The sequence below is a fragment of the Budorcas taxicolor genome, chromosome 7, assembly GCF_023091745.1.
Source record: "Budorcas taxicolor isolate Tak-1 chromosome 7, Takin1.1, whole genome shotgun sequence".
Classification (NCBI taxonomy): Eukaryota; Metazoa; Chordata; class Mammalia; order Artiodactyla; family Bovidae; genus Budorcas; species Budorcas taxicolor.
Genome location: NC_068916.1, coordinates 83,483,832 through 83,496,851, shown reverse-complemented (window position 1 = coordinate 83,496,851; position 13,020 = coordinate 83,483,832). Strand labels below are relative to the sequence as shown.

The window sequence follows — 13,020 nt, the reverse complement described above, 5'->3', positions numbered from 1 at the left end:
TTATAACTAATCCTTATTTCTTGATTCCTTCTCCTGTTTACTTTTCTATTTTAGTGGATACTGAATCAGCACTTTGTGAGAAAGTAATGCACAGTGGAAAAAGTGGTTTTCAAATCACATGAGCTCAAATTCAAATTGACCTTAGACAAATTGTTATGTCACTAGGAACCTCTGTCCCTTCATCTATCAAATAAGAGTATACTTCATCTCCTTGTTTCTTTTATATATTCAGTTCACACACACAAAGTGACCTGCTATAAACTTTTTTTTTTGGTTGTTGTTCCTTTTGAATCTCCAGACTTTTACTAACAATGACCCATAAAAGTCAACACTTCTTTAAGCCCCTGTGGTATTTTCCTAAAAGGGAATTCCTGGAAGCTACTGAAGGTTTTCCTCTTTGAACATGTTGTGATGTATTTGGGACATGATAAAGCAGCAAAAAGCTTTTAAAAATTTATGTTCTCTACACCATGCGTGCCAAGTGTGTTTGCACTCTCGATTTTTCTTTTCCTTTTTTTTTCTGGTGCCAAGGAGACAAGCCAAACAGTGTGAGAGGAAAATACTGTCAGGACACAAAGTAAGCTTGTCTAATGTGTACGCTGTGCAGATGTAACCCTAACGGGAAAGAGTGGAGAACTCTCCCTAGTTAGACAGTGGTACCTTGATGAACGAATCACCTGGGAACAAAGCTCTTTTATAAGCAATTCAGCTGAGTAAATTTTTATTTTAAAACTTCATAAATCCAGTGAAGTAGTATTGCCTAGAGTAATATAATTCAACAGTAATATTCTGCTTAAGTTGCACTTTTGCACAGAGCAGAAATATCTTCTCACAGAGCATGTCTGTTAGTGAGACGTGAATTCTAGGCAACATTGTGAACTGCTTCACTGTTGCAGCTTCACTCTTGCAGCTCCATCCTCCACAAAGACAGAGTTGATTATTACCCTTGGAGTTGTGCTGTTCTCAAAAATATTTCCCTTTAAAGAACAAATCAAAATGATTAACAATTTGAATTATAGCTCTAATATAATCAATACATTAAAATGATATTACCTAGTCTTATCTCAATTCTGGCTCCAAATTACTACTGTTGAAAGAGACTCTGGCTTAATTGGTTTGAAATGGGGCCCAGAGTTTGGCATCTTGTATAGATGTGGAATTATGAACTGCTTTAGCAGAGAGTTGTTTTCATAATGTGATCTCTCCTTTTGTAATACCCATGCTTATCCATGTATGGGCAGTAGAACGCTGGTGTCAGAATCACTTGGGATCAACCTTTAAATTGCAGGATCCTGTGGTTTCACCACAGAACTGCCACTGCTGAATCTTGAAATGTGTGATACCCATGAGTTGAGTGTATTTGTGTGTGAATGTGATGGGGCAAGAGAAAGATTCAATCTCTGTGTTTAACCAACACTCAGAGTGATTCTAAGTTACTCTAAGGTTTAATAATTCCTATTTTTTTAAAATAATTTCTACCTCATGAAGCAAAATTTTTGACAGTTAACAATACCTTTTAATTCCTCTTTGCTAATGGAAAATTTCCATGAAGTGGTGATGGTTGGGGTATTCATATGTAACATATAATTTATATTTAAACAATATTATTTATAATATAATTTGCACTCAGACTAAAAAAAAAATCAACCTTGTTTGCAAAAGGACAGAAAATTCAAATTTAAATAACTGAATGGTCTTTTCTAATCCTTATTTAAAAATATGGGAGTACTTAACTGTTAATTTAACATGTGTATCAGTTTATCTAATTATCTAATGACAAATTTCTAATGTATGACACAAAATTTCAAGTCAGATACTTTTATTTATTATTTAGAAATGTGAAATATATTTATGTTCAATCTCAATTTCTCTTTCTCTTTCTCACCTTCTCTCTCCCTCTCACCTCACTCCCACCTCTCTTTCCCCCTGCTCCCCCCTCCATCTCTTTTCCTCTATCATAGCATCAGATGAAGAAGAGCCAACTTCAGCAGGTAAAGTTTCTATGCTATAAAAATTATTCCTATTTAAGACCTTTAATAGAGATGTATTTGTTCAGGTTTCAACCAGAAACCTGGCACAGTTTAATATACTTTATTTCTTGAATCCATTATACTGTCCCAGACTAAATGACATTGTTATGAGTTTACAGTAAAAAGAGAAAATAATTAAAAATGAACTGTCACAGAGGAAATCATAACACAGAACACATCGGTAGGAAAGAATAAGGAAAATCGGAATATTAAAACATTGAGAAAAGTGCCAATAAGTAATAAAATGGGGAGAAAAACTGAAATGATAAAATGCAGAAAAATAATAAAATGAGACTGAAAGGAAAAAGAGGAAAGTGGTAAAACATACTTTCAGAAATATGACTTACCATGATAGAATATTGCATTATCACATATTTGACTGATATTGAACATGATATTCATATAAATTTAAGGATAAAAATCATGTTGTTGCTTCAAATACTCACTTTCTTTAAGAAAATAATTTCTGTAGTTATAACTTAATGATACTGAAATTTGGCTCCATGATATTGCTCATTTATCAAGCATTTATCTCAGCATTTATCAAGTAAAGGCTGAGATCTGAACTAAAATCTGTGAGGAATGCCAACAGTACGTTTATAAGAAGAAAGTCAGCACCAGTCAGTCTGGTTAGCAAGCAATAAAAGGCCCGGGCTAGCAGACAGCAAAATCAGGAAAAAGGGATGAAGTCTTAAGATGGAGGTCAGAGGCTGGTTGGAAGAGAAAGATGAGACCTTTGCACCAGAGTCTGTCTTAGGCAGTTTGAGGGAGTTAGGCCTGAGACATATAAGCAGGAAATGGTTACTGAAACTAATGGACACAAATGGGACTTGACTTTATAGGAAATGTGAAATGTAGCCCTGTTATTTGGAACTTGGGTACAAGATAGGGTCTTTTCAGTTCAGAGACATTTCAGTTGGTGGGAGACTTCTTGATTTCTACCTTCTTCTAAAACTGGGTAGGGATTTTTACCTGTAAAAGTAGTTCAGAAAGTCAAAATTCAATGGAAGAAAGTGAAATAGACATCTTACAAATATCTTTGGTAAACTTCAAAAATACCATATTGCATTATGTTCATTATCACTGTCTTGAAATGGAATCACAGAATAAGGTAAATTCTCAATTAATGTTTAGTTTTCATAATATTGCTAGATAGTTTGTAACCTGATTTGGATAAGAACTCTCTATAATTTTCTCCTTCTCTAGTCAGTATTATGTAGCATACTTTTAGGAGCAACCTAATCATATGACTCAGTAGCAGACTTATGTGTTATGAGTTTCCACTGCCTGGTTTCTGAATTTTTTGCCCTAACTTGAGGCTATAGTGTTGACAGACTGTTTCTCAGCCTCAATTGAATCTTTTCTTTCTGTGAGTACCAGTCCTTGTGAGCCCGTGCTTTCTAGCCCAGGCTCATTCCTCTAATATTCTAATACCCCATTCTTTGTTAGGTTGCCTGCCAAGCAATTTTGGGGACTTTGCAAAAAATTATTATTTTTGTGTGATGAAGATTAATTGTAACTTAATGTAAATAATACCTAAAATATAAATATTTCTTGGTATAATTTTCTTGTTTTAAATTAATTTAATACTTTCTATGGTTATTAAGAAATTCTTTTGTAAATGCAACTAAATACTTCCCCCGCACAAATATTTAACTTGAGAATGATCTGAACATCATAGACTTTAAATTATGCTTAAAAATTTTTTTTTTTCAGATATGACCAGGTTTTTTTGTGTGATTTTACCATAGACAATTAGAATAGAGCAAATGTATTCTTAAGTAATATCTTAAATAATTTCACATGAATATTACATTAAGAAAATTTGCATTTAATAAAGCAGACATTCCTTTTACATTGCACTGCCACTGGGAACCAAATGTTATTCCTTTAATTTTATCAAAATATATAATAAAAAATATAATTGTGTAGTTCTATTAAAACTTTTGATGTGGTATGATGAGGTTAGTAAAGGCCTGATTTCATAAAGACTATGAATAATTGTGGAAAGTGGATTGGATTGTTTAGTCCTTTGTTGCTACTACTTGCCCCTAATTTTTTCAATAATTTTCTAAATTAAATATTTATTATTCTATTCATATGTCTATTTTATCAAAATATGTCTATTTAAAATATTATGCATAATATATTTAATGGATTATTAATATTCTCTGTTTTTGCTTTCATCTCCTGCCAACAGAGTTTATCTAGAATGATCTTTTCCAGGTTCAGACTTGCTTAATTTATCCTTTGTGATCCTTCTTCATCTTTCTTTCTTGTTATTTCTTGATTCTATTTAAATTATCAGTGAAACCCAGTCATTTGTTTGACACAGTAATTGTACCTGGATTAAACTTTTATAAGTCCCCTTATGATAGCTTTATCAGTTTCACATTCTTCCTTCCGATTCACAGTATAATTGGACAGTGACTTTTTAAAATACATACTTTCGCTCAATTGTGTCCGACTCTCTGTGACCCCATGAATCGCAGCACACCAGGCCTCCCTGTCCATCACCAACTTCCGGAGTTCACTCAGACTCATGTCCATTGAGTCTGTGATGCCATCCAGCCATTTCATCCTCTGTAGACCCCTTTTCCTCTTGCCCCTAATCCCTCCCAGCATCAGAGTCTTTTCCAATGAGACAACTCTTCGCATGAGGTGGCCAAAGTACTGGAGTTTCAGCTTTAGCATCATTCCTTCCAAAGAACATCCAGAATTGATCTCCTTCAGAATGGACTGGTTGGATCTGCTTGCAGTCCAAGGGACTCTCAAGAGTCTTCCCCAACACCACAGTTCAAAAGCACCAGTTCTTTGACACAGTTTCTTTAAATTAAATAATTCAGATATTTCTAGTAGGAGATCTGCTACTCTTCAAAATTCAACAGTAGAAGAAATAAAGTAAATGGAGGTGTTTATTGCTGCCAAAGCATCACAGGTTCCTGATCACTAGATGTTAAAATATGAATTAAAAGTTAAAATTATTATTTAAAAATATGTGTATGCTTTATCTAAATATACAGGGGCCTACTGGACACTGTGACTGAATGATACTATTTATTAAATATTTGGAAGGTAGAGATTTATATAATAGATCTAAGTTATTATTACCCCAGAAGTATACAGAACTGATCAATTATAATTTGATAATCATGACAAATTCTCATTGTCCAGAATATATTTTAGAGAAATAATAGATTTCTGTCTGGACTAACAGATAGTATAAAAATAGAGACATTATAACTGAGAAAATTAATGAGATATTAGAGAGTGTGTTACTTGTGTTATAATTCTACAAAATGATCTGGGCTTTTCTCTTTACAATAGAGCATATTTTGTTTGCCTTATATTTAGAATTATTATGACTGCAGCATTATAACAGACAACTGATCCCTCTACTCTCTCCCCATATAATTCTATTTACAATATTTTTATCCTTCACTGTGTCTTTAGTCTGTTTTCAAATACACCTAATTTCTCTTATTTGAACCTCTAAATTGCCATGCAAAAAGCAAGTGCCTAGTAACAGCTTTTGTGTGTGTGTTGAGTTATAGAGGGGATGCAAAAAAAAAAAAACCTGTCACATCTGCATTACTCCTCATGGAGATGTATCCCCATATTGAATATGGAGCCATCCATTTGTTCATTATTTTTATCTCCAAATGTTCAGATGGGATGCATTAGCCCAGAGCAACATATTAGTAGCATCTGAGTTACTAGGGCAGTTTCACCTAACACCTGGTTCTATAACTACCAGAAGTTTCTTTTTATTTATCTTAGTTGAATCTTCTGTTCAGGTATTTAAACATCTTATCATTGAGCATAAAAACACAAATGAACTATATAAGAAATCCTGTCAAACTAGGTTATAGCCCAAGATCTAATTATAAACTAATGAGATTCATATTTTTGGAGCAATCATAACAGATACTGTAACTTCAAGTGACTCATATTAAGAGGTGATATATGTACTCCAATTATATTGCTGTTCCTCAAATAATTTTGGTAACTCTCTTTCAAAATATCCTCCAGCTATTGCAATACCAATTATTCTCTTTTATAGTCTCAGAACTGTGTTGCTCTGTTCACCACACAGTGGTCTGAAAAATAGGCCTTCAAAACAAAGATGTCCAAATATTAAGAGTGTTTGTGTGTGTATGTATCTGTAGGTGTAAAATACAGATCAGTCTATAACTTTAATAATGCTCTTTAATAAAGTTAAGTCAGTGGATGCTTCTCCCATGTTGCACAAATCCAATTTTCATTTATCTTTTATTAAATTTCATAATAAGGAGAGACTTGATAAATTGATTACACTAATGCCTTTGTCTGTCTTTTAAGAAATTAAGACATTTACGTTAGAAAATTAACTGCTGCAAGTGAACTAATCTATGTAAATTTAATTTATTAACTATAAGGTCTATCAAATTCAGCTTGCTGTCATAAATTTCTTCATTTTTCTTTGTTTTGACTTAGAAGCTATTATTTTACCTCTCTAGAAATATTCATCAAATTAATTCTTGTTGTTGTTCAGTCACACAGTCATGTCTAACTCTTTGCAACTCCATGAATGGCAGCACACCAGGCTTCCCTGTCCTTCACCATCTCCCAGAGTTTGCTCAAACTCAATCCACTGAGTTGGTGATGCCATCCAACCATTTTGTCCTCTGTCATCGCCTTCTCCTCCTGCTTTGAATCTTTCTCAGCATCAGAGTCTTCTCTAATGAGTCAGCACTTCATTTAAGGTGGCCACAGTATTGGAGCTTCAGCCTCAGCATCAGTCTCTCCAATGAATAGTCAGGACTGATTTCCTTTAGGATTGACTGTTTTGATGTCCTTGCAGTTCAAGGGACTCTCGGGAGTCTTCTCCAACACAACAGTTCTAAAACATCAATTCTTTGACGCTCAGCCTTCTTTATAGTCCAGATCACACATCCATACACGACTACTGAAAAAACCATGGCTTTGACTATGCAGACCTTTGTGGGCAAAGTAATGTCTCTGCTTTTTGATATGCTCTCTAGGTTTGTCATAGCTTTTCTTTCCAGGAGCAAGCATCTTTTAATTTCATGGCTACATTTACCATCTGCAGTGATTTTGGAGCCCCCCAAAATAAAGTCTGTCACTGTTTCCACGGTTTTCCCTTCTATTTACCATGAAGTGATGGGACCGGAGAATTGATGCTTCAGTACTGTGGTATTGGAGAAGACCCTTGAAAGTCCCTGGGACTGCAAGCAGATTAAACCAGTCCATCCTAAAGGAAATCAGTCCTGAATATTCACCGGAAGGACTAATGTTGAAGCTGAAATGCCAATACTTTGGCCACCTGATGCGAAGAACTGACTCATTGGAAAAGACCCTGATGCTGGGAAAGACTGAAGGCTGGAGGAGAAGGGGATGGCAGAGGATGAGATGGTTGGATGGCATCACCGACTCAATGGACGTGAGTTTGAGTAAACTCTGGGACTTGGTGATGGACAGGGAGGCCTGGCATGCTGCAGTCCATGGGGTCACAAAGAGTCGGACATGACTGAGTGACTGAACTGAACTGAACTGATGAGACTGGATGCCATGATTTTTTTTGTTTGTTTTGAATGTTGTTTTAAGCCAGCTTTTTCATTCTCCTCTTTCACCTTCATCAAGAGGCTCTTTATTTTTTCTTTGGTTTCTGCCATAAGAGTGGTGTTATCTGCATATCTGGGTTATTGATATTTCTCCCGGCAATCTTGATTCCAGCTTGTGCTTTTTCCAGCCTGACATTTCCATGATGTTCTCTGCATATAAGTTAAATAAGCAGGGAGACAATATACAGCCTTGGCGTATTTCTTTCCCAATTTTGAACCAGTCCGTTGTTCCATGTCTGGTTCTAACTGTTACTTCTTGACCTGCATACAGGCTTCTCAGGAGGCAGGTAAGGTGATCTGGTATTCCCATCTCTTTAAGAATTTTCCAGTTTGTTGTGATCACCAAAGTCAAAGACTTTAACATAATCAGTGAAACAGAAGTAGATGTTTTTCTGGAATTGTCTTGCTTTTTCTATGAACTGACAGATATTGGCAATTTTATTTCTGGTTCCTCTGCCTTTTCTAAATCCAGCTTGGACATCTTGAAGTTCTCTGTTCATGTACTAATCCTAGTTTGGAGAATTTTGAGCATTACTTTGCTAGCGTGTGAAATGAGTACAATTGTGCAGTAGTTTTGAACATTCTTTGGTATTTCCCTTCTTTGGAATTGGAATGAAAACTGACCTTTTCCAGTCCTGTGGCCACTGCTGAGTTTTGCACATTTTGCTGGCATATTGAATGCAGCATTTAACAGCATCCTCTTTTAGGATTTGAAATAGCTCAGCTGGAATTTCATCACATCCAGTACCATCTAGTGATGCTGCTTAAGGCTCACTTGACTTTGCACTCCCAGATGTCTGGCTTTAGGTGAATGATCACACCATCATGTTTATCTGTGTCATTAAGATTTTTTTGTATAGTTCTTCTGTGTATTCTTACTACCTCTTCTCAATAATTAATTCAGTCATGATAAAAATTAAGAAGACTGGAAATAGAAAATATTACTGAATGGGATCAATCAGTCAGAAAATGACACAGTTGAGATCTTGTAGCTGTATGATAAATCAGTGGCTAAAATTAATCAAGCTGCAAGTTAGCTTTTTATTCATAACAACTCAAAAGCAAAACTTGATTTTTTTTCTTTTTTTCCTTCTTCTCTTGCCTAAGGGAAGATTTTTAATTGCTTTAATTGTCATATGTCAGTTTTTTAATATCAAAGAAAGAGACTGAGTTTTGAATACATAAAATAAATATTAATACTGAATTAGCTCATATAATAAAAATATTAGAAAAAAATGGAAATTTTAGATGAATGTAAAAGGAAAATCTTTTTAGCAATCAGCTTTATTAACAACACTACACTGTAAATGCTATCCTGTTCTTCATATATTTATAAAGTTAAAATTTCATCATTTGCTTAAATGTACATCTATATTTGTGGCCTATTAACATCTGATTCCAAATGGTAGTAATGACAGAGATAATTGCCTGGATACAATAGTTTATAAAAGAATTCTTGTGACCTTTGTGATGCCCATCAGAGGTGGAGGCAGTGGTAATTCAGCACACCAGAGCTTCATCATTGTTACCAGTTCCTTCTAAATCTTCTCATGTGTTTCATCTTCGAAGTGATCAGCTTGGCCACTGAGGATGTGCAGTGCCGCATGCTCAGTCGTTTAGTCACGACCAGCTCTTTGTGACCCCAAGGACTATAGCCATCCAGGCTTGTCTGCCCATGAGATTTCTCTGGGCAAAAAACTGGAGAGGGTTGCCATTTCCTCCTCCAGGGGATCTTCCCAGTCCAGGGATTGAACCCATGTCTCCTGGATCTCCTGCACTGGCAGGAGAATTCCTTGCCACTGAGCCACCTTAGCAGTAATAAAGATTTAATATAGTTTTATATTATAAATATATATTCATAGTTTTATAAAGAAACTTCATATATATATATATATATATATATAGTTTAAAACAAATACACACACACACATATATATGTATACGTGAAAGTGAAAATGAAAGTCGCTCAGTCGTGTCTCTTTGCAACCCCATGGACTATACAATCCGTGGAATTCTCTAGGCCAGAGTACTGGAGTGGGTAGCCTTTCACTTCTCCTGGGGATCTTCCCAACCCAGGGATTGAATCCAAGTCTCCTGCATTGCAAACAGATTTTTTAAATATCCATTTATATATATATATATATATATATATATATATGGAAGCTAACCACAGGACCCAGTGATTAGGTAGTTTTCTCTAACTTTTGAAATGCTCAGTTTTAGTCTAACAAAAGCATTACTTCTGTTTATGGTGGACTTTCTGATTTTCTTAATTGTGGTGCAGATTCTTCTAGATCTCCTTTCTGTTTTCTTGTAGAATTTAATTCTGCATGGCAGACTATGCTCAATTATTCTACAACTTATGCGTTTTAAAAGGAGTGATATCTAACCATATTATTCTCTAATGAACATGAGTTGCTTTTTCATTTTGATCTTAGCACTTTATTTCCTTTGGAATCTACAGTAAAGTTTCACATCCTTTTTTGTTTCACTTTACATTTATTACACATTTTCTCCTTTTTTATACAGGCATGTCTATTTTCCCTCTAGTGCATAAAGGAAGCTTACTAATTATTTTATCAAGTATATCCTTTGCTCATAAATACATACTAAGTAGGCTTATGGGCTTTTCTTGTGACTCAGACTGTAAAGAATCTGCCTGCCATGCAGGAGACCCAGGTTCATTCCCTGGGTCAGGAAGATCCCCTAGAGAAATGAATGGCTTACATATTAAAAACTGAAATGTTTTTTGCTGCAATCTTTAAAGAATAGTGAGAAGTCATTATTTGTAGATTCTCAGTGGAACAGGAAAGAAGTAATTCCTTCTAAAAATTTAGCTTTGGCCAATTCATTGAGACAGTGGTGAAAAGGCCAAATAGTGCTTGCTTCTTTTTTTAATTAAAAAAATGTGGTGGTTTTTTTTCGATAAATACTTGATAGTGATGTTGAATTGTGAGAAAAATAGTTATTTAAATTTCTATTATATGTAGGTAGTATTTTTCTTATTTTATATTTGATATTTTATTAAGGTAAACAAAAATAGTAATAGAGATATATCAATGGAAAGGAAAAGTATATCAGTCAGTGTTTTTGGAGAAGCAGAATCAAAAGGATATATAATATATATAAGTATATAAAATACAGAGATTTATATTAAGGAACTGGTTCCTGTGCTTGTGGGGCTGTCAAGTTTGAAATCTCTAAGGCCGACCAGCTGAAGACTCTGACAGGATTTCTGTTTGTCTTGAGGCCAAGTTTCTCTTCACAGAGAAATCTGTTTTTGCTGTCCAGGCCTTGAGCTAATTGGTTGAAGTGCACTCATATTATGGAGGGTAATCTGCTTTATTTAAAGCCAACTGATTGTAGATGTTAATCACATTGACAAAATACTTTCACAACAGTATCTAGGTTAGTATTTGACCAAGCAGCTGGGTGCCCCAGTCTAGCCCAAGTTGACAGACAAAATTGAACTATCACCAAAAATGAGTAAACATTATATAAATACAAAATATTTTAATTTTCAACCTATGTGCTTCAGGAAAATAGACCAATACATGTTGTCCCACTATCTGTATACACTTGGACTTCAAGCCTTATTTAACTTCTAGTCTTCTTTGCTATGACTGTATTTATCTCTAAGTCCTTCTCCAATTGCCCTTGTCCTGTTTAGGTTGTTGTTGTCCAAAGTTTCACCTCAAAGTCTATTACAAATAGAGCATTGAAGAAGTATTAATTTAATATTCCAGAAATTTTTTGGCTCAGAAAGGCGTTGAATTTTCCTATTCATAATGGGCAGGGTAAAACCTATGGACCTAAAGGCCTAAGCCTATGCCTTTAGGTGTTTTTATCTTCAGACCAATAGCTATCTTCTGAAAGATTTGCTATAAGGATAAAACATGGTACATTAAAGAGTTACTCCTTGGAAGAAGAGTTATGACCAACCTAGTTAGCATATTCAAAAGCAGAGACATTACTTTGCCAACTAAGGTCCATCTAGTCAAGGCTATGGTTTTTGCAGTGGTCATGTATGGATGTGAGAGTTGGACTGTGAAGAAGGCTGAGTCCCGAAGAAATGATGCTTTTGAACTGTGGTGTTGGAGAAGACTCTTGAGAGTCCCTTGGACTGCAAGGAGATCCAGCCAGTCCATTCTGAAGGAGATCAGCCCTGGGATTTCTTTGGAAGGAATAATGCTAAAGCTGAAGCTCCAGTACCTTGGCCACCTCATGCGAAGAGTTGACTCACTGGAAAAGACTCTGATGCTGGGAGGGATTGGGGGCGGGAGGAGAAGGGAACGATAGAGGATGAGATGGCTGGATGGCATCACTGACTCGATGGACTTGAGTCTGAGTGAACTCCAGGAGTTGGTGATGGACAGGGAGGCCTGGCGTGCTGCGATTCATGGGGTCGCAAAGAGTCAGACACGACTGAGCAACTGAACTGAACTGAAAGAGTTACTATATGACGTCTACCCTATAATAAGCACAGGGATTCTAAGCTGTTGCTTTTACATTCATTATCATCAGTGTTGTTTCCCATATTATTGTTGTTATTTTGATTATGATCATTTGTCAGGCAATGTGCTGAGTGTTTTATGTGCAATATTTAATTTAATTTTCATAATAAAAGAATACAGCTAATTAAATTAAACATTCCTATTTAAATACATGTATGTGTCTATATATATATATACACACACACACACGTATGTACAGATATATATATTCCTATTAAAGGGAAAAGCACTGAATTAATTTTAAAGCCTAAAGAAATATGTCCAAGGTTACACAGTAAGCAACTGACCAAAGGAGGATTCAATTCAGGGTTCTCTGGAGAAACTTATGCTTACTCTGTTGCAGCAAACTGCCTTTTATTCACTTAGAAATAGCTGCCTCCTACCTATGAAGTATTTTCCTTTTATAGGTTTCATTTTCATTGTCTATAAAATGGATTAATAAAAGGCCTGCTGTAAGGATCACATATACTATTTCTTTCAGCTATGAAAGTAATAGTTATTCAATTTTTTTTTTTGTCATGCATATATAAGGCTGGTCAGAAAGTTCATTTGGGTTTTCCATACCATCTTATAGAAAACCCAAATGAACTATATTATAAAGCTGTACCTAATAATGTGCAAAATTTTTCCTATTATTTTAAAGGATAATCTGATTACCTTAGTCATTTATGGACCTTGTAGACATTTTGAAAATAATAAAATAGCGAAATGAAAATCTTCTTGCCTACCTTCATCCCAATTGAATATTTGCTTTTTCAAAAAACATTCTGCCTCAATCTAGTTGCTCTTATAATCTCCTCCATGTCCGTGGCTCAATCCAAAATCGTCAGGGTCACCCCTAAAGATTCCCAC

General features: G+C 35.1%; 1 protein-coding gene across 1 annotated transcript in view; it reads left to right on the top strand.

Annotated features, from left to right (window-relative positions):
* Nucleotides 1-13,020, top strand: part of EDIL3 (EGF like repeats and discoidin domains 3) — a 481,313-nt gene that overhangs the window by 162,918 nt on the left and 305,375 nt on the right. The window contains exon 3 of the mRNA XM_052643446.1: nucleotides 1,962-1,991. Within this exon, the coding sequence (XP_052499406.1) occupies nucleotides 1,962-1,991 (30 nt within the window). The remainder of the gene's footprint in view (nucleotides 1-1,961; nucleotides 1,992-13,020) is intronic.